The following is a 23,814-nucleotide window of genomic DNA, read 5'->3' as shown; positions in this document are numbered from 1 at the left end:
GTAAATTCATCTTCATTTAAATTTTGTATAAAATACGATTCCCCTCTTTCTTTTCTTCATTTTATCCTCCGTAGTTATTTTCACGAATAGAAAATGCGTTTATTTTACATTTGACGAAATTGAAACTTCATCAAACATTTAGTATATCTATAAATACTATGACACGTGTTAAATCTCGACGCTATACTAAAATTTGTTAGTGTAATTTTCGTTCAAATTATTTATTATTTAACAATTTATTATTTTCTTTGATTATGATGGCTGAAATAAAAATTTGTAGTTTTGCGTCGAAATTTTAAAAAGTGAATTTATGGTTTTATTTTGCAAAGCCCTTTTTTATTTCTTGTAAAGCCATTTTGTGTCATCCATCACGATATAGTGGCAAACTTTTACGCCGCAAACTATGGCTTTATGATATTGCAGACGTCTTATGAAGACAATTATTTTGAACACCCTCGGAGGAAAAACTTTTCACCGATTTTTCTGAATTGAGAGGTAGTACTGTACTATTTTTTTTCGTTTAACCTAATTGTCTTTCAATTGTTGAGCTTTATTGAGTTATGTTTGTATTCTTCCCTAATTCTTTGAAAACTGAAAACGAAGCTTGCAATGGAAACAAAACCTGTACACTAGTTTTTCTATCTTCATTTCGGGAACACGATGTACCCTAACTAAACAACTTAATTGGTATGCAATATCTCGTAATATAAAATGGAATTTGTCTTCAAATAATGAGGCCAAAAGTAGATAAAATAATATACATCAAGGATGAAATTCGCCATGAAAAATTCATTCTTCCTAACCGGAATTTGACCCCGCATTCTCCGATCGCCAGTTAGGTATACTACCAATGACGTGATCTAACCTAAACATCTTTCAAGAGGTAATGTTACTTATTTTTCGAGAGTAAAAATGTTTGGGTGCGGAAATTCACATATAATTTCTTATCAGTTCCAGGAATTGCGAATTTTTTATAAGATATTCGCCTCTTCTTTAATAAGTAGGAAAATCTTATAGATTGATATTTTAGCCCGGGCTGATTTTTCCGAGGGTGTATCAGAAATGGACGTAATATAACCAGCTATATTTTCATATTATTACCTAAAACGAAATACACCCTTCCGAGCCCATCATGACGATCACTAAGTCTACAAGATTACAAGTCTACAGGACGCAGTGGTCGTCATGATGTTGAAAAAATAAGTTTCCAGCTTCGCGGTCAAAATATAGGTGTCGAGTGTTGGTCGAGTTGGGAACGAATAAAATATGTATAAATAAATTTAATGTTATTTTAATTATGTACGGTAACACTAGAAATTGAGGTTTCATTTTCGTTTTGCGAAACGCATATCGTATAGGATCATCATTTTTTAAATGCCATTAATTTTTTTAAATAAATATTTTTACCGTTTATTAATCACTGGTTTATTTTTAAATTAAAGCCTCACTGGAATAAACGGGACCTATTTGAAAATTCGCTTTTAATTCCCTTTTACTCATCTTAGTATTCATTGCATTACTTTGGAAGATTTTATGATGAACGCTCAATATTTCTTCACCTTTGAAACGAATTTCCAACAGATTCGAGGATTCACTTATTTTGTTAGAATGCATGAGTGCACATCCTAAAGAGAAAATTCAGTCCGTTTATATTTTCCTATTTAAAGGATAAATCAATGTTCAAACGATTTTGAAACTTGGATATCGCTGACTTGGAAATGACTTTATATTAACGTATTTTTGGTTCGATTCCTTGGAGTCATCTTTGATGAAACATAAACTTTTGTAAGTATTATTTTTTACTTGAATCATATTCCTGAAATGAATTCAGATCGCATTTGATTTCGTGCTTTACGTCTTCCTTGAAGCATTATTGTGAAGAGGAATAGTAATAAAAATTAGAATTTAATCTCTATCCATCGGACTCATTTCAATTTTATGTGCATGATAACTCGTCCAAATTGTAATCAAGTAGAACGTCTCTGTAAGGATAATGCATTAGCTACTTTTTTCTTGAAATTGCTACCATCTGATTAAAACAAAATGTTACGACATGAAATTTTCCGCGGTAATCATTGCATGTTAGTTGAATGAGTCGGGTTGAAAGAACGGACTTCGAAAAACATTTTATGAATGCCCGTTTATAATGATTTCCCGTTTCATAAAACAGCTATCTTCTTTCCAGGTAATTCTCGAAGTTAAATAGTCTATTTCGGTTATTCATTAGTCTCCTGCGCACGATTCTATGGATTGCTATAAGTTATCGAACCGGTCTTTTATTACCCCAGGCCTTTTGTGGAATCTAATGCTCCAACGATATTCAGAAACACGAAGTTAACATATTAGGGGTGTAGGGAAAATGTCGAGCAAGTGAAGTGTTGGAGATTAATTTCGTGAGTACTTAAAATAGTGGTTTTTCCGATTCCGATCCTTAAAAAAAAGTGAAATCTTATTTTCACCCCAAAACCACCCGATAGATTCAGTTGTACCAAACATTAAAAAAAAATAAATATAGTTTCCGATTCGGATTACCTACTTTTAATTCGGCATATTTTCTTTCAAGAACTACCCCCTTGAATTCAGTTGTGTCTAAAATTAAAACCATTTCCGCTCAGGAAACTTTCGGCTTGATGTTGCGAAAATATTTAGGTGCGTTGCTCCTATGGCTGTATTTAGTTATCCAGTGAAGAATTTGAGTAGATTGCTTGAATAATTGATAATAGATATCTGTTAGAGCGACACGGAGTACATAATATTAGAGCCCCACTATATTTTAAGGTCCGACAGAAGCGATTAATTAAGAGAGATATTTTTTAGAATGGATAGATATGGGAATTTCACGAAACCATAAAGGACTATATCAAATGCTAGTTGTGCCTACTCTTGTTTGAGCATTTTCTTTACATATAATTAGACTGCTGGTGTCCCAACACCCTCTGCCACATGGGGTAGTATGTACATGTAGATGTAGAGGTAGATGGGGATCGGTTTAGTGTGGTGACTTCCCACCCCATGGGCTCGGGTTCAAATCCCGGCGGTGTCAGAGAATTTTCAGAGACTGCCCGATTCGTGCTTGAATGCTACGTTAAGGACATTTCAAGCGCAACACTCCATCCGTCGGATGGGACGTTACGCCGTGGTCCCTTAGGCGCCTTTCGTTAAGAGCAGACTAATGCCGACGCCGGGTTTCTCTCCACCCTTCCTTATCAACCCTTCCCTCATGGCACAAATAACCTCAGCTGTCGGTCGCCTCCTCCAAATACAATACCATAGATGTAGATTTGAGCATTCGACAGCAAATAAAAGTGCTGTTTTATTCATGAGGGTTTTATTTATACGCTCAGAATGTTAGTATGTATCCATTATGACTACGGTGGGCTGAAATGGGTTTTAATAAAAGGAAGATAGTTCTCGATTCGGAATACCAAAGGCATTTCGATAATGTGGTGGAAAAAGTTCTGCATGTCGGTGGTAGCAATAGTGTGGGAATGCACATCACCCTGGTTGCGGGAGATACATATATACTCTGAGAATAGTACGGGTGTAGTGGGACGGTTTGTAAGGGAAGAGGAGCAATTCAGGCGGATTTGCCAAGAGATGAAGATTTAGGAGGCATTACAGATGTCGCGACATGAGAGTTGAAATCCCGCACAGCTATGATTCTCGTTCGGAGCACTGTTCGACAAGTATTGCAGCCTTGTCGACGCCCGCGTTAGCCTATTTCTATATCCCCGTCCCATCCTCCACCGAACTTGAAAGGCAATTTTCGACACATTTACGTGTTCCATGCCGTTAGCGTCGAAGAGAGAGAATTTCTGAAATTATACGTGTTTCCGGACGGCGCTGGTGTCGGTACACCATCTATGTGTGGGACCATTTCAACGGGAAAAACAAGAGTGTTCCAAATTTGTACATGTGTTCGAACGAATAGAGTGCTTTTTCGTGATTGAAAACCGTGCCAATGTCAAAACTTCGCTACGAATTAATTTATTATATGGGTATGAAACCTGCGGATCGAGTATGGCCATATGATTGTGAAAAATATCCATGATACTATCTCTATTATTATGATACATCCATTTATATAGTTTATGATATTTTGTTTTTTTTATTTTTAACACCAGGACCAATATAATATACCTTTTTAATCTTTAATTTAAAACATACTAATTTTTATTCCTATTTAATGGTAAGTAACATGGAAGAATTAAGGGAAGTCCGGTAGAGATGCCCCACCTAAGGAAATGTCTTCATATCTATGATTGAGGTAATAGTAAGAATGTAGGACTTCGCGATATAATACAACATTTATTGATTATTAACAATATACGAACAAATTTCGATTAAAAAATATTCACCCCAAAATATTTAAACTTTTCCATAAATATGCATTTGGCCATCTCTCCCAACTGTCCGGGTGAGACGCCCCACCTCCTCGGGAGAGATGCCCCATGCAGCTCAAGCTGAATTCAATCTTAATTAAACTTGTTATATGATAACACATTCAAAATAACTTAAATTTATTATATTAATATAACATTCAAACACATTTTGAAGCAACGTTTGTAAAAGGATTGTTCTAAATTGCATGATTTCAGAGAAAATAATCTTTAAATATTGCACTGAAACTCGTTTATGTACTAATGAATGACACCAATAGAAAAATGATAATATTTTACAGGAGCTTCTTACCTAATTTACAAAATAATTGTTTAAAACGTTGCTATTCTTTTTTCCTCGAGTTTCCTAGAAGTTTGGTTCTACATTTATTCCTTGAGATTTCCAAAAATTATGCAAAACTCGTGCAGACAATGATCGCAATTGCAACATTTGATCAAGTCTACTGTTAATTTTCTGGTAAAATAGTTATCCTCACATTCCAAAAATCTGATGTGGTCATCATCAATGATTAGTTTTTCCTAATTTTTTTCCAAATTTACAATCTTTGAAGCGCTTTATTTTTTACTCTTCGCCCTCATCTTTCTTCATTTTACGTGTTCGCCGAACGTCAGTACTTTCGCCGTATGTATCAATTTTCTCGAATTTATTTCGAAGGTGGTGAATGGTGATATTGGATTCGACGGTTTAGTAGGTGCCATTATTGAATTCAGATGATCCTTTGACGACTTAAAAGTTGCTTAAAGGCTTCTATGGATGTCCCAGGCATTGAACTATGGTCATGTACTCCGGACAGTTGCTTAGAGCTTTGGGTTTCTATCGCTATTATTCCATCACTTATGTTGAAGAAGTGTTTAGGTAATGTTGATGGGTCCATAAGAAATATGTGTATCTCCCTGAAGCCAGAACTTGGTCGGAGTCCATTCAGAGTCTGAAAATTTCTTTTTCGGTCAGACGCCTTTGAACATTAATGAGGAAGAACTTGCTCTTCAGCGTTGCAGCACGCAATCACTGAGTAGTTCTTTTCTCTCTCCATATATAACAGAATCTGAACATCCTTAGCACCTTTTGTGGATAAAATCTTCCCCAGGACGTTATTTAGCCGACAACCACACTCGTCCATATTGTAGGCGTCGGCCGGCCAGGTAAAGAAATCATTCTCCTGAAATAATTCTGAGAGTATTTTAGAGAAGTGACTAATACTTTCTCTAGTCATACCTTCACCTCTAGCAGTTGACAACCCTTAAGACTGCCTAGCACTAAGTTCTGGATTTTTTAAAATGAATTAAGCCACTCACAACCCGACATCTTCAGCTCTACATTGAAGGACAAGCTTTTCAGCAAACTGATAGGCTATTGATATACTAGTCTCTCGATCAGGTGCAAACCCAGATTTTTCCAGGCGTTGATTATGACTGACGAGACGCTTTTCCTGCTCCATGCCAAATGGACCTAAAGCTTTGCTTGCATTACCCTATGCCTGCATCGGCGATGAGTCCGAGAGGGGACCAGAAGTACCTCGCAGCCTCACTTATTCCGCTATCACCAACTTTAAGCCTTGTTAGAGATTCTTTAAATTGCTTTTCGGCATTATCGAAAGTGAAAAAGATAAAAAACAATCGATTGAATCACTCAAGTGAATAGTGAGCGATGATCGACATCACCTAAACGAACGACTTAGTCAATCACTAATGGAGATGGGATTAAAATATTACGCAGGTCAGAAGGAGGCAGTGCTGAGAAGTGCTGCTGCAACAAGTGATTACCTATAGATGATGATGATGAATCTGTTGTGAATGGTTCTATCATTATTTATATTTATATTGTTGCCAAGGAGGCTTGGCTGATTTGTTTATGTTTGAGGCAATAAGTCATGGACTAAGATTGTAAAGGGCATTGCATAAAAAGCTTCAATAAACTGATTCAATAATCGTGGAGATCGTCTCCATACTTATCAGACTGTATCAAAGCAATTAAAAAATTAGGAGGCACTTTAGCACTCTTCTATTTACTAATATTACTTCTATCCAGTGGCGGATCCAGGATAAGGACAAGGGGTGCTTAAGTGGGGTTAAATATTCCAGCAGTAGTGGGGGTCGGAAAAAATTACCATTCTATCTAGCGTAAGTTGGATACCCAAGGGGGGCTACAGCCCCCCCTTGCGTATCCCATTTACCCCTCCATATATTCCCCCCGATAAATCTGCCACTGTCTCTATCGTATTGGTTAAAATTAATTGAAAACAATACAGGTAGGGCATCTATACCTTAAGATAGCACTGGGGCATCTATCCCGAGGAGAGGTGGGGCGTCTCTCCTTTCTGTACGGGAGAGTTGCCCTTACTGCCAGCGTGCAAACACATGGTCAAAGATGACTTGTCACTGCTCTCGGGCATTTGATAAAGATGCCGCTACAAGTTTTCACCCGTTAATTCAAAGTATTCAAACATTTTAACTGATGCCGACCAGAACCATTATGCTCTTTCTTATAGCAGAGCGGATAATTCGGAGTACTCAGTTGAAATGATGTTCTAAAGTAGCGTAGAAAAATCGAATCACCGCGAAACTCATGCAGCTTGTCTTTAGTTGTCCAACTAATTGACGGACATCATCAGCAGAGCAATCTGATTGTTCTTTTTCAAACTACTACGATCGGGGCATCTCTCCCGGTGGGGCATCTCACCCGGACTTACCTTATTATTTCTATGTGCTCCCTGACGTTAGCGGCGTAGAGATAGAATTTCTACGTGTTTCCGTACGGTTATAAAAGAAATATTTTTTATTTCCGAATTATATACAGTATATGCTGCTTTCTTTGATAATTACCTATTTTACCAGCATATATTTCTATAGTTCCATACTTATACCATTCATTTCTGTGGAATGATTCTTTATTGGAAGTGTTGTTTGTTGTGAGCTTAACAAATTGCTATAAACTTTGACATATTTTTGATCCTCAATCGTTCTATTTCGACCTAAGGCTTGGAAATCGAACTTTTAGGAGTAGATAGTGGCATTTTGTGAAACCTTTTAACAGGTGACATAATGACAGAAAAATGGTGCACTGACTTTATTATAAATTGAACTCGAGGTAACGATCGTTACCTTGAAAATTACATCATTTGTCGGAGCTGTGATTGTTAAGTTTAAAATTCTGTGGACCATACAAACTTTTTCCTGTCATTATTTTAAAGGCTAGGTTGATAATGCTTTCCATCAACCTATTATGGGGCTCTGACGAGGACTTATTGGAAAAATTTTATCCAAATTACCATAATACATTATTTTAAATAATATTTAATCCCATTTTTTTCTCATATTCTTTCATTTTAGTTGCAAAAAATATCATTTACATTCTTTCGTATTTTTTTGAATGGCTTTGAGAACTTACTTATCGCTGTATTTCATTTTAATACTCGGGTATATTATATTTTAAATACTGAGTAAATTGAACTTGTATTTGGTAAAAAAAATAGGTAATTTGTGTATTAAGATCTAAATGCGATTGCATACTTGATATTGCTAAGAGAATTTGTTTTCCCCCAGTCTTCAGGAATGCAGAATATGTTCAAAATCCGTTGCCATGACATCTACGACACAAGAATTGTATCATCTTCACTTCCTAACCTGCACTAAAAAACGTTTAGTTACAAATATAAAATTCTGATGAAATTTATCAAACTTTTCGGTTCATATGTCGCATTGAAAAATTCGGTAGCAGCAGCTCGATAAAAACCACTGAAATCAAAATGGTAATAAAACCGACGCAGCGTGCACATAAGAAAGATTTTACAACCAGAGAAAATTTATTTCTTTATTGAAAATCATAAGATTGGGAGTTAAACGTAAGTTTCTGCATTTCAATAAATGCAAAATAGTGTAGAAAAATACGCTTGTGGGAAGCAGAGTTACTAAACTCTGAAGCGTATCTATTTTTTGAGGTTATTTTTACCAAACTCTTTCGTACAATTGACAAAATTATGAAATATCAAATTTTTTTATGAAATTTATCAAGGGCGTTTGATAAAATAAATTATATTCTTCATCATTTACATAAAAATTTAAGAAGCACATTTAACAAAAATACTCCCTATCACGCCAGTTTGATCGTTTTAATCAACTCTTTTTTTTCCTCGAGGTGTTTCCGAACTTCGTCAGATGATCTATAAGCTTGCGTTTTTGTAATGTAACTGCTCTTTACTTTTGAAATGTGTGACTTTAGAAATAGTTTTGACGTTTATCTTGAAAATGAAAAGATACTCCTAAGTTTTCATATAAGATTCGATTCTTCGATGTTCTAATTCAAACTTAAAGTTACATAGCCTTGCAATCCTCATATTCTCTTCCTAGGCTCTGGAATGGTGGAAGCTTAGGTATTTTGAATAGGATATTTTAAATAAAGAAGAAAGTAGAGGCCTTCCCACTCTTCTACACGTGATTCATTTGCTAATTCATTCAGTAGTCACGTTCTTAATTTTAATACATAATCTCATTAACTGATTCATTTTGTTGTCCAGAGATACCAAAAAAAAGGATAACCACGGCTTAGGTGCTGATTTACAGTTGATCGCATCATTTTAATCTTGCATATGTCATCCACAGCCACGTGTTTCGCGTTAAACACGCCTAATTGGTTTTTGATTGAAAATTGATGCAGCAAAAGCTCTGATGAGTGATGTTTATGGAATAACCGCTTTCAATTTTCAAGTGAATCTCTCACGGTTGTCTGATGAGTCGACTTATCATTTCATGAACCTCTGGCGATTCAAATTTAATGTGATGGTGTTGTTTGACCCAGTGCAAACCACTTTCAGGGCTTGAATTAACAATGCGCGCAGCGTGCAGGTGAAAATATGGTTATCAGCCACCTTCGGATTATCGGAAATTTCTGCTTGTGGTCCTGAGTATGTGAATATGAAACTTTGAAAATGGTGTTTTTCTTTGTTAACAATCTCATTCTGATTTACTCAAAATAACATTAGTAGCAACATGGTATTAAACTAATTTTTTGTTTTTTCTTTGTTTGCAATCTAATTATTCTGTGCAAACCACTTTCTCGGCTTGAATTTACAATTTACGCAGCGTTTGTCAGCCACCTCCGGATTATCGGAAATTACTTCTTGTGTCACTGAGTAGGTGAAAATAAAACTTTGAAAATGGTGTTTTTCTTTTTCAAAATCTCATCCTGATTTGCTCACAATGTATTCCTAACATTAGTAGCAATATTTATACATAAATTTATTTTTTTCCTCCTTCCCCGTAAACAGCACATATCGGCTTTATACAACGGGGTTTCCAACATTAACAATGCGCAGCAAAAACACCCATTCCGCGGATAGGGACCACTTAACCAAGCGGGACACGAACTCACGACCAACGGTTTGAGAGCTGAGGACCTAACCTCACCGCCAAATTGGATTACCATCCATTTCGATGCATCAATAAATTAATTCGACATTCATTCAACCTCCTCTAGAAATATCCAAATATGGGATATGATAATCATTGTCATCTGTTTTTCACTGAAAATTTAAATTTGGATATTGGAACTTTTTCGATCCAACTAAAATTGGGTGCTTCCCCAATTAAAAATTGTGGAGTATTAATTTACCACAAAAACTAGCGATGTTTTTCCAATATATATAAAAACCTCACTTCTCATATGAATGAATGTTTATCTAAGTTACATTCTTGCGTGTTCTCTTATGAAAGTTTACAATATAAGTAACAAAGGTATGTAATCGGAAAATTTGAAATAATAATAAATTTGGGTAAATTTTCTTTTTCTGCTTTATGTTCCCGGTGTTTCAAAAATAATAGCTTGGGTCAACGCTTTCGAATATTAATAACACTAACCTTAGAGCCGTAAATCAAACACCAAGTAAAGATGAACTCAAACGGTGTAGCATAAAAGGAAATTGTTCAATGTGAGGGCCATACGTCACACTGCACACGTCAAGATGATATGCGAGTTCCTCCCAGACGTTGATTATTGTCTCTCGAGTTCTTGTTTTATCAGCTGCTTCAATTCCATTTCTCAATCCGGGAAGGTTAGATGGTAGCAGACAAATTGCAGATAACGATTATACAGATCGCACGTTCCACAGTTACTACATATTCCGTCTTTGTAAACTGTAAAAAAAAAGCTTTGTGTTAACTAGTCGCCATCATTTCTACTAACGGCCGGCGGCAGAAGCACTGCGTGCAAATGCACATTTTTGTCAACAAACAATCTGTTTGAGTGGTTCTTTCGCTGAATGCATCGTTTATAACTGTAAGTTAAGTTCAATAAATATTATAAAGCGTATAAACACCGCTATTTATTTCGTAACCCCTGGTACTACCTTTTATTTTCCCAAGCATGAAATACAATTTCACGTCCTACCGTTGATATAGCGTACTGTTGCCAACAAACGAAACTGTTGGAGTAGTTCTTTCATTTGATACATCGTTAATTTCACTATATATAATAAAGCGTGTAAACACCGCAATTCACTTCAAAACACCCGGTGTACCTTTTATTTCCCATGCATAAAATACAATTTCATGTCCTCCCGTTGATATAGTGCACTGTTGCCAATTTTGTATCGTTTATAGGTATAAATTATCTGTAAAAAATATAATAAAGCATAAAATCCTTGCTATTCATTTTGAAACACCTGGTATTACCTTTCCATTGAATATTAATTTCAAATCCCTCCGTTGAAATTAAGCGAGAGCTTTCTTTTACAGTACTTTTAACCTTCAATTCTTTCTCATTTTGTTTTAGGTTTCCTGGATAAGAAAGCGTGACCTTCACATCCTGACAGCGGGCATCCTGACGTACACGAGTGACGCCAGGTTCCAGGTGATCAGGCCTGACAGATCTGACAACTGGACCCTGCAAATCAAATTCCCGCAGGAGAGGGATGCGGGAATCTACGAGTGTCAAGTGAACACGGAACCCAAGATGAGTCTAGCGTTCCGGCTCAACGTGATAGGTGAGTGAGCAAGAGAGTTGATGCGGTGATGTTTTTCGTTTCAAGGGTTAGAACACTCTGTCGGGAACGCCTCCGTGGAGTTCATTTAAGCGCTTTCGGTGTTGCTCCTCCCCAATTAAATGTAACACGGTTCCATGAGCATGCATCAAAAGAAAAATCGCGCATATCACGCAGTTATTTTTCTCCATCGTAACCAGGGGTACATTTTTTTCATATTCGTGTGCTTTGAAGTAGAAAAGGATGTTATGAACTGTGTCCACTAGCTCAGGCGTCATTTTATGGTTGTAAGAACTACTTGGAAAGTGAAATTCTTTATTTATTCCCACGACCTTAAGCTGTTTGAAGCGTACGATACACGTGTTCATGTTTAAAAATACATCTTCCTTTGTTATCGCGAGATGGTTTTAGTTTCTACTGCTATTTTGGCTTTAAAAGAATTTTTTATTATTCATTTTCTTCTCTGAAGTTGACATTTGGTAAAGATTTGACTTATTCGGTGGAAAACGTTGAATGCAATATTTAAGTTTCAGATGGATTTGATAATTGGTTTACGCGGCAATTGTGTTCGAAGGAAGCATCGTTCCGTTATTGTTATTTCATATCAATTAGGAATATATTTGAAATGTCGCTAGTGGTTATTTGATCCCTCAAACACTGCTCCAACGTTTTTCATCATGCTTCGGCCAATAGATTGGTAGACAATGTACTGAATTATCAATGTTTTATGTCGCTATAGTTATAATTTTCAATATAAGTAACAATGGTACATAATCGGGAAATTTTAAATAGCGATTGATTTGTGTAAATTGTTTTTCTTTTTTACATGTAGTATTACAGCCTGTATTTCAGATATTATTTTTTCATTGAAATCGATTTAAAATAGAATACGGTTCTTCTGATTTCTGTACACTAGCTCAGGCTTCCTTTTATAAATGTAGGACCGACTAGGAAACTCATAACGGATTCAAACTTTTTCTTTTGGAAATTCATAATACACCAACGGAATACATCGTCTGGTAATATTGTGAGAACTTTAGAGCTTTTACTTTCTCGTGGGAGTAAAAATTATTATTTTTATTTTATTTCGTACTATTAAGTCGCCTATATATATCCTGGAACTGATACATCATTACGGGGATAATGATAATTATAAATACTGAAAAGAATTTAAACAAGAGCCACTTGTGCTTCGGCATCGATTACTCATTGGTAAATTATTAATTTTAGTCACTTCATATATTGAAAAAAGAATTTAACATGCAAGCTGCTACTAAATTTCATGGATCAGTAGTTTTATTTGAGTAATCGTCAACAAACTAGTAAATTTGTAAATACTTAAAATACTTTTTGTTGCAACTAAAAATATTAAGTCTTTGCCCATTCAGGATTCAAAATCCTACCACAATGACGCCGTTTTGCAAAGTATTGTATCGGCTTTTGAGTGCTTACTATTTTAATATACCAAGATTTTCGTATCAGGCAAATTTACTGCGGACAATGGCAAAAAGGGATACCCTAATTTCTTTAGTGAACCAAGAGAAGATAAACCAACAAAACATTTGGGATTACTGTTAAGTTACTAATAGGATATAATAACTACCTGTGACTTCATGTGTAATCTGATTGTATTCAGATTTCGATTAATTCAAGGTAATGGGAGTTCACCGCAGTTACTAACTGCAGTGAATTGTATTTTGATGCGATCAAGACCAATTAATGTTTCAGTAATTAAATCATAATTGATAATATTTACTCAAAATCACTTTATTTTCTAAACGTTATGTCTGCGTATTCTCCCGTTTGCGATAAATTAGGTTATTGTAGTGATTTTGAGGAATTTGGAGCAAATATTATATTGGAAAAATATTTCCCCAGTATTACACCACTATGAAGCACATGTTAAAAATCTCAATTCTCTATTGAGTTTTCAACGATTACCTCCATTAATTCGGGGCTATTATGTGCCTACACTAATTCAACTTGTTGAGATTATGAGGCTTATATTTTGATGTGTACAATTTTATTAGCCTGCATAAAAATTTTATCCTATAACAGCTTTTACGGGGCTAATTGGTGATGAATTATCAATTTGACTCAGTAACCTCATTTCGTCAAATTATTAAGCATAATCCCATTATTTCGCCTCTGAGGCCGATCTTGCAACAATGTTATCCTGCCGATGGGAACGTCACCTGGAATAATATTATTATTGGGGAATGTTAATGCGCCCGTGAATTCCAAATGGGAGGGTGAGGAGGCCTTGTTAATGGAGCTACACCGTAATTAAACTGCATCATGATTGCCCCTGACGACTTTATCCATTGATAATTAAATTTCTAGCGGACACTATGCACCTGGCCTTATCATGAAATTTTCCAAGGGCGCGCTTGATTTTCTGCGAAATCAGTGGAGTTACAGATGTTTTACACTTTCCGATGCGAAAATTTTGCCTTTCGAATTCGATGTTCTCCAAATGAGTTATCAGTCGCGCACGTCATTCCGTTTTCCAGCTCATTTCGTGACACGGAAGTTGAAGGAGAATGATGGAGATGGATTTTATGTTTTTCCTTAACCCTCATTGGGTTATCCTCGTTAGTAAAGGATAACACAGGCCAACAAAAAAGTTTTGTTTGAAAACTTTTTTATTTTAATTGCTGATCTTTATATATTTTTATGTGCCAAATCCAAATCTGGCCCTAGTTTTTTTGTATCACCCATAGTTTCCAAGCAATATCTTTTTTAATATTCAATCTAATACCCCTATACGGAATATAGAGAAATCAATGAAGCACTGTGTTACATCATAAAATTGTTTGTATTTACTGTTCACTACATCGTGATAAAATTGTTTCTATTTACTACAGCGCGATAACACAGGGTTCACTTGTCAACTGGAATTGGTCTACATTTTCTTTCCCTTTTTTCCTTGAAGCTTCTTGTGTAGCTTTTTTTTTGAGATGAATCGCTTGCTGAACTTCTCAGTGAAGTACCAACAGTAATCCCTCATTATCTTCGTTCATTAGACCTACTTTTTCAATTTTATTATAACTATAAAAAGCTGTAAAATTCTACAAATATTGTTTGATTTCGTAAATTGAACAATAAAATGTAAATAAATGGTGGGTGATACAACTTTAAAACCATCGCGTTTGGATTCAGCAACTTAAAAAACAAAAGAATAAGGTATTTTCGGTAAAAAAGTTTCTCCGTTGTTGGCCTGCGTAATTTAACGAATGCGTATGTTAATTTGCCAGTGCATTAAAACGATGAGATTAATCAGTTTGAGGGGTTAGGTTACAATGCTATCTTTCAATTTTATTTTTAAAATGACCCACATGATTTGATGATGGCTCCTTGAAAATGATTACTTCGTGTCATTATTACTGTCATATTTGTAGCAATTGATTAAATAGGAATAAATATAGCTATATAATAAGTATGTACTAAAGAAAAATGTAAAAATAAATTCACAGGTAATGAAAGAAAGGGATAGGAACATATAATAGAAAAAGAACGTGGACAACGGTGCTGTGGTAGATGGAAAAAGCCAGAAATGTGATGATACACACTCACACGATAGCTGAAGAGACAGGAACATGCGTTTCGGGGCACGCTGAACCCAAGTGAAATAAGCCAATATGGCCGACACACTACTTTATTCATTCACACGACGTCTTAAGCGCAAGCATACAAATAAATTCAGAGGTAAGGAAAGAAAGAGATACGAACATATAACAGTAAAAGGACGAGGACAACGGACTGTGGTAGATGGAAAATAAGTAATATAAGCTATAATCCCTCCTTATATATACATAATATATAGCTTCGTGAAACTAGATTGCAGCTTTAAGTAACTTGAAATGTTAGGTTTTGGTTATCCCATAGAATTTGTGTATTCATATTTCCTGTAGTTTTACCACCGTACGGAAGTCAATTCTTTATAAAGCGTATGGCAGACTAATGTAAAGATTAACGAGCGTAACTGTCCAGTTTAAATGAATGGCAATGTTGGGTTTAGATTATCATTGATTTTAGAATGGATGTATTTCAGAGCGACACATAGAACATCCCATTATAACCTCACTATATTTTCACGTCCAACATTAACGATAAATTTAGAGAGATAAGAGAGACGAAGGACTAACATTAACATAGGGAAGCAAAAACTGATAGAGGTGGATGAATTCTGTTATTTGGGAAGCAAGATAACTAGTGACGGGAGTAGTAAGAAAGAAATTATCAGCAGAATAGCCCAGGCGAAGAGAGCATTCCACCAAAAGAGAGACCTGCTTACAGCGAGAAACTTAAGTATGGAAGTAAAGAAACAATTTATAAGAACCTACATCTGGAGTATGCTCCTATACGGAAGTGAGGCATGGACAATGACCGCAGCGGAGAAAGCAACGATAGAGTCCTTCGAAATGTGGTGCTACAGAAGAATGATGAAAATCAAATGGATCGACCGAGTTAGTAACGAGGAAGTCCTAAGAAGAGTAGGAGAGAAGAGAAGCCTCATGAAAACCTTAACAAGAAGACGGAACAACCTTATAGGCCACATCTTGAGACATGATGGCCTGATGAAGACAATCGTCGAAGGACAAGTGGAAGGCAAGAATGGAAAAGGAAGACCTCGAACAAAATATATGGAAAAAGTAAAGAGAGATGTGAAAGAGAGGAAATACGTAGGTGTGAAAAGATTAGCTGATAGGAGAATAGAGTGGAGAGCTGCGTCAAACCAATCCTAGGATTGTTGACCAGTGATGATGATGATGATGAAGAGAGACGAAGATAAAGAGAGATTTTGATTTTCTTTTTTCTCTTGTCTTGGCCTCTTTTAATTAATTTTCAAAAATTCCTAGAGTATAGGTCATACAATGCAAAAAGAGGTATTTTACTAAACGGATAGATATGAGATTGGCTTAACTTCGTTAGAGCATTTCCTTGTGTTCTAACACCTCCCGCTCTACGCCTAGTGAGATGGTTTGCGAGGTTTGCATGTACTCAACAGACTGAAGTGCAAGATTTGGGAGAATAACTGGTTGCACTTTCAAACAGCTAACTATGCCTTAAAGTAAGGGTCCACAGTTTTACCCTATTCGGAATCCCTTCGAAAAGGTGACGGGTTGACTTATGTCAACCTCCTGGCCGTAAGTGCCGACTGTCGGGCGACAAAAGCATTCGGAGAGCCAGAAATAAACGTCGTGAGCTTCTGCACCGTTGGGGGTCCAACAGCTAGGACGTCACGGCAGCCAGTCTGTTTACAATGGGCGTGTCTCCGTTCATGTCCTTGCATTCAATTTAAGTGACCCCTCGGAGGAGTCTATTCATTTGAATCCTAGCGATTGGCTTCCTATATGTATGGAATAACAGAGCAACCTCACGATGAGGCTATATTTCGCAACGTTAAGTTACGAGATGACGATCCTGTATATAGATTTCTGACTCGAAGTAAAAACCATTTGAGTTTCTGTGTTATAATATGTCATGGGGTCTATCTATATCTTCTATAACGTTGTAGTAGAAGCTCTCTATGTATTGCCACTAAGGGTGCATTGTATTTACTATTTAACAATTAGACCGCAGGTCAGTGATGAATTCAGATCAATCCATGCATATTCTACATTTTTACAATAGTATAATATGAATGACGAAGAATGTCATTGAAAATTTTTGAACTTATCAAAAGATTTCGTTGTGAAATTACGGTTATCGGTCCAAATAGTAACTTATTCCTCCGTGAAATTTCAATCGCTCTGACAGTCACCGATTTGTGTAAATTCAATTTAATTGGTGGGTGATTGGCGCATTAGAGCCCAACAGAAGAATAATACTCCTGTAATCCGTAGTAACTCATAAAGTGATAGTATCGGAGTAATAAAGTTTGGCTCCCTTTCAAATTACATATCCCCTGCTAATATTCCTATGTAGTTAAATTATTCTAAACTTTCTTCATTATCCTGAATCTTCGAAATAAGCAATCTCTCTTGCCACCCTATTGTTTAGTTTTTCAGATTCATAAAATTGGAGCCTTTATTTCTATTACTATTTTATTCTTCTCCAGTCTATATCAGTCTACTCTGAGATGAGGTAACAACCGTAACCACACCAAACAAAGATAACTGCCATATGGTGAAAACAACCAATATTATTACCTATTGAATTAAATATATTTATCACTACTTCTAACAACTTACTACTTCCTCTCTCTTTTTTTATTTAACATCAAATGAACACAAAAGCAAGAAATAGTCCTAGCACCAAATTTGCTAGAAATATTGTCAGCGTCTTTTGAAGGGAATTCCGTGATTTATGAAAACTTATTACTACTTCTAACATCTCCCTTTTTTGTTTAGCATCAAATGGAATAGAAATACTACAAACAGCTCTAACATCAAGCAAACATAAATGCCAAATTTTAACCACCACAAATATTAATAATTTATTAAAAAACTTTCACTGCTTCTATCACATATACTGTTGGGAGCTTGAGGGTATTGGAATGCTCTAATGTAGGCTATTGTTTTTTTGGCAGGATAGTGCAATTTCCGACCCTTCGTTCCACCCGGTATTCTGCTTCGTGAATTCCTTTGTGTTCGGAACTCACGACAGTTTTCGTCCGTGACCACTTGTCACGCGGGACAGCCAGACTAAGTGACTTCCGCCTCTTTGTTCTCGTGATCTCACATTCGTTACGTTGTCAGCGGTTCTTCCCAGCATGCAACGTTTTAAGATTTGGGAGGTGGCAGTTGAATTTCTCTTGCTGACCCTACGGTATACGGGTTGTTAATATTTCGTCATATGTTATTTAGGATGTTTTGCTATTTTTTACGTAGATAAACGTGATTACTGAAGACCATGGAGTTTAATATTACTCTCTTTATACCCTGTTTATTTATTTATCTGTATTATTTATAAACTAATAAAAATTGGGGAACAAGCCCATTAAATCTTTCGAAGATAACCGTGAATGAGGAATATGATGAAATAAAATGTCGCAGAAAACGACTTGTAGCGGAAAAGCATCAACAGTGACTACTCAAACAGTTAAATGATAACTTCGGGATTTTCATGGTATTCCATTCTATTTCACTTAATTCTCATTACCTTGATGTGCTACTTGCAAATCACAGTCTAGACTATAGCCATCATTTTGATTTCGAGAACACCAAAATTTTAGACATAGAAACCAATTTTAAGAAAAGATTATTTAAAGAAATGGTTTACATATCAAAATCAAATAACAGTTGCAATAAAAGATCGGACATCGAACACCTTAGCAAAATTTATTATTATTTAATTCATCGAAATTAAAATTGTTTAGAATAATTTAGATACCATTTGTTAACAAATGAATCAAAATTTATAAGTAACCATGTTTAGCCTAGTAACGAAACTTTTCTATCACAGGTATGTTGTTTAATTCTGTACACAATTTTTAATTTACCAATGAATTTGTACTGCACAATTGTATTCAAATTTTTGTAACCACTTAATTAATTAATTTATTTTCTTTGTAAACATTCATTATAATTAAGAGCCCTGAGGAAGGAGAATAAATCTCCGAAACGTTGGCCAAATGTGAGTTTAATTTATCATGACCTATACTCCAAGAGCATAAACATTACATTGTTGTTATAATAAGGAAGGTCAGGAGAAGAAACTTTATTCTTTAAATCCAGTATGATGTGGTTTAATTAGCAAGAGTTTTCCTTCAAACATTGGCGAGAACTTCTTGCCCCAGGTTCAAAGTTTTAGCTACTGATTTTTTTTTCGGAGGAATCAAAACTGAAGAAGATGAAACTCACTAAAATCTCAACTCGGAAGGAGTATCAAACGTAGAAGTCAATAATCAAGCCAATTTTCTTTTTTCTCTTCAACATCAAGTGGTTCATTCGCGAAGAGTTTTGCTTGCGCCTCAAGAGCTGTGATAAGAACATCCAACTTGATAGTCTATGACGGACCCAGAAAAAGGGTGGAGCTGCTTCCTAACTCCGTATATTCGCCATGTCTACGACCCAGCATCTGCTCTAGTACATGAATGTTTTTAAATAGGGATAGTTTCCTTAATACCATGGCAGATAACCTAGAAGCTTTACGGATGGAGGCCTTAAAGCGTTCTTAATTAGACCGTAGTCTTTCCCTCCGTGGCACAGACATTATGTGAGAAACAAATGCATCCCAGGCTGAGAAATAAAACACCAAACCCACAGCAAACTATACCAACGAACTCTATCTCCTTTGAAATTTTGATATTTCAGCAAGAACCAGTAGGACTAAATCTTTTATGTTCACGACTGTTGTGGTGTTTCTCCACCGTTATCTTCGTGGTAACTTTCATTCAGAGATTTCTTTTTCAGTTTTTACTCATAAATCTTAGTTTCCAATTAAACCCATTTTAAACCAAGTAACTGTGAATAATAATGAATCAAACAGTTCAAAAAGCGCACTATGTCGACTTCATACTGGCAGTTGACGTAACTCCAGTGGGTGCTTTCTGTTCATGCGACTCACGCGCTGACTAGTGTCGACTCGCGGTAACTGTTTATAACTGCGCGTAATCGTTTGTTGACTTGTATCACAACAGTCGGCGACACATATGCAATGGAACACGGAAACCGTGACGCAAGTCGACTTGTGTCGCCGTGTATCGATGAAGGGAAAGCACCCAATGTGGTTGATTGGGCACTTTCGAAATACTATAATCATATGTAATTAGGATACTGCAGGTGACCCCGAGAAAGACATAACTGTCCCCATGCCAGATGTTTGTACTTATCAATTCCAATATCTAGGTTAAATATTATAATAAGTAGGTTCTAAAATATAACAGTGGAAACAGTGTGTGAGTGATATTGATGTTTAAAAAATGTTGCTTTCAATATTCAATCCCGTTTCTTTGTCGTCTTCTCGTGTGTGCTTGTCACTAAACCATGAGTGCTATAAAATTTTTATTAGGTATTACTGGTAAAAATTTTGCTACACACACGAACATTAAGATTGGCTTTCAATTTCAAAATTTATGGAAAGTATTTCCATGTACATTTAATATTCCAGTCAACCAGATCATCTCCAATTGTTTTTAAATCTGGCTTAGTTCTGTTACTATTGCATATAAATCAAAACAACAATTAATAGGATTTTTACACTACTCGATGAGAAGGTAATAGGGTATAAAAATTCTGTCATTTTGTAATAATTGAGCAAACAAATCGATAGATTAACTTCCCTCCCCTGTGATATAAACACGTCATTAAAAATGGAACTTAAAAGACTTATGCGTGCGTCAATTGTGAACCAAAGGTCGTAGAATTTTCAATCTAATGTTGTAAATCTAAAAAAAATCATTCTTCGAAGTATTTGAAAATATATATTTCATTAATTTATTGCGTCTTTGCAAACACTTTTGACGATTTTTCCAGCAAATAATCGAGTTATTGCGGTGTTTAAAACTTAGCTGCAGTAGCCTCTTATTCCAAGATTAATTTCAAAACATGTCATTCCCAGAAAATTGCCATGGAGAGGAGTATCATAGTGTGGAAAAGCATAGACTTGGCTGCGAGCTCAACTTGAAGGGGAAAGATGATAAAGAGAAGGGAGGAAAACGGGGAAATGAGGGGTTGAAAAGTTGAGGAAGGTGTGTTCCTTTGCCCAAAACTCCGCCCAGCTCTCTTTTCCAGCCGCAACCCTCATTAGGGACGGGATTTAAAGCGATCCTCTGGGTCACTTTCTACCCCGGATACCATTTAATGCCTTCCAAACCCTCCACAGCGCCACCTACAGATATTGCCATGGAAATGGAGCCGCTTTCCGCCCGAGACTGTTATCAACGCATCGGCGTGGATAAACAGTTTGAAGTGATTGCGAGCTGTAGAAAGAGGGGTGGAAATGAGTAGGTAAGAATTTTATCGCTCTCGCAACGTATCTAAAATCTAATACTGTTATTAGTAAGTAAAAAGCCTTGCCTTGATGCGTAGTAGCAGAGCAATATTCAATGGGGAACATGCAAAATTTTTTTTAAGTACTATAATAAGAAGGCCCCTACCTCAAATGTACTCGCCGAAAATCTGGCGGATGAAGAATGTTTTTTAGCTGAGTTATGAGTCTCAAAAATAAATCTTCATCGGCTACTTGAAAAGACGACGTCATCGGAGCGTGACGTCACGGTACGGTATCTACTGTTGACAGATTGAGGAAGTGGATAGAATATCGATCTATGCAGGGACTCAAACGCAAATTCGGCCAAAATAATTGATGTTTTTACTTTAATATCTTGCATTCAAGGCTCCAATGCTCTAATCTCTTAGCGAAGTGAATGGTGTACCGCCCGATGACATCAGAAGGCGTTTCAGGTCACGTGACTTCAAGCGATATTCGAGCCCTTTTAATCAGCATTTATTGACGTTTGTGGAATACTAGGAGAGTTTTGGCTTATATTTGGACTTGTGAGAAAATTTTCTATTCAGTAAGACTTGCTGGCATGATGAACTAATTTCATGCATGTTCCCCATTACTGCCTTAAAAATTAATACTGCTATAGGACGATATGTCAAATGATATGATTTGAGTCATTCGAATTCCACATAACCTTAAAGCAATAAAATAGACATTATGAATTTCACTGTTTATTAAAACAAAACGACAGGGACTGTTATCAAGGCATCAACGTGGATAAACTGCTTGAAGTGTAAGTAAGTAAGATGGGTTTAGGAAATGAACAGGTTGGAATTTTATCACTCTCATACCGTATCTAAAATTTCATAGTATTATAAGGAAGGGAAAAACCATTCGTTTTGGCATAGTGTCAGAACTATTTATTAATTCATAGATTTAAAAATAAACGTTTTTATATTCCACACGGTATTTATTGAAAACTCTATTACCTCTTGATTATGACTTTGACTGACCTGATAATGCAGCACTTTTTCGTCAAAAGAGTATTTTTTTGTTCCGTGAACGTGTTGAGGAAGCATCTATGGAATAAATAATGTGAATATTGTGAAACAGCCGCGGCGATGAAAGTCATCTCTCCAATCCTATCCAACGTTTAGAGGAGAGGAACTTCTAACAAGAAGAACCATTTTGTAGATTTCCATGGCAAGTTACATTTTTCATTCACTCACCGTTCCCAATGTACGAATACGGACATATTGCCAAAGATGTTTAGAAACTTACAATTATCAATCGAGCATCAGCCCTATCTGTCGCATTAAAATCATAATACAGTAGATTCCGGTTAATTGGGACATATCGGGACTTGTGCACTCTGCCCCAATTAAGCGGCTGCCCCAATTAGGCGAACTATCCTGTTTATGGGCATAAACAAACGTTCAAATGATAGAAAGAAGACTAAAGATTGTTTATAATGCAAAATAACTATTAATTTGTTTAATAAATCAGCGAGTTTAGTTAATTTATAATGATTTTTAATAATTATTATAATTTAGTAAAAAATATTTTTCAGAGCTTCGGGCGACGCTGAATGATTGTCTTTTATTGAGTCCTATTAAAGAAAAGTCCTATCCTCTTACGGATAGTATAAAAACAAGAGCTTTCAAAATAGGACAAGAATAGGAACATTTGTGAAAAACAAGAGTAATTCAAAGGGGGAAATATAAAAATATAGTATTCTGAAAACAATAAATTTTAATTTCGTCGCGAGCATAGAGTCTATGTCGCCGACTCATGGCCTAGTAAAGCGGCATGTTGTCCCAATTAAGCGAAGAATACTCTGGGATATTCCTCTATTTGGTTCTGTTCTTCAAGATCTGCCCCAATTAAGCGGCTGCCCCAAGTAACCGGCGGACCCATTAAACGGAATCTACTGTATTGGGCATCCATAAACTGATGTAGTTGCATATTTATTAAATATTTAAACGTTCCGTTGGAAGAAGATGTTTATGCCCCGGACTGTAGTCAAGGGATGTACCCGCATGAATAGGCTGAAGTGATTCGGACTCGTGATAGGAGGGGTGCAGATGGTATGGTAGGAATAAGGTCGCAGTCATAGCACATCTAATAGTAATGGTGTCCCGATTAACATAAAAATAAAAAACTCCCGTATCACGTGGACAATTATTTACGAAAGAAATATTTTATGTAATAAGTAATTTTCTGTCAATATTTCACATTCGCATTCAACTATGGCACTCTTTTGACAAAAGAGAGGTAATTAATCAAAATAAAGATCAGGGGGTAATGCAGTAAGGATTGTCGGTGTGCCGCGATAAATATGTTCACATGTACATGTTCGGCGCAAATGGAGGTGACTTATGCATTGAGATGGCCGCTTTGGCAGGTTTTACTGTTATATATTAGTAATAAAACGTCGAATTTAGAAAAGCACCCTGTCCAGCTAAATGCTAAGAGACATGAGGGATATTTTAAGACTCCATTTTAAGGGTTGTTTCATCCAAACCGATTGTTACACAGTAGGTTTA

At 36.0% G+C, this 23,814-nt stretch overlaps 1 protein-coding gene across 1 annotated transcript in view; it reads left to right on the top strand.

Moving 5' to 3' along the window:
* Positions 1–23,814, top strand: part of LOC124169577 (zwei Ig domain protein zig-8) — a 196,179-nt gene that overhangs the window by 118,604 nt on the left and 53,761 nt on the right. Inside the window, exon 2 of the mRNA XM_046548218.1 lies at positions 11,167–11,377. Within this exon, the coding sequence (XP_046404174.1) occupies positions 11,167–11,377 (211 nt within the window). The remainder of the gene's footprint in view (positions 1–11,166; positions 11,378–23,814) is intronic.

Source organism: Ischnura elegans, chromosome 12, assembly GCF_921293095.1.
Source record: "Ischnura elegans chromosome 12, ioIscEleg1.1, whole genome shotgun sequence".
NCBI classification, from domain to species: Eukaryota; Metazoa; Arthropoda; class Insecta; order Odonata; family Coenagrionidae; genus Ischnura; species Ischnura elegans.
The sequence above is the reverse complement of the archived record's forward strand: the minus strand, read 5'-3'. Positions and strand labels throughout refer to the sequence as shown.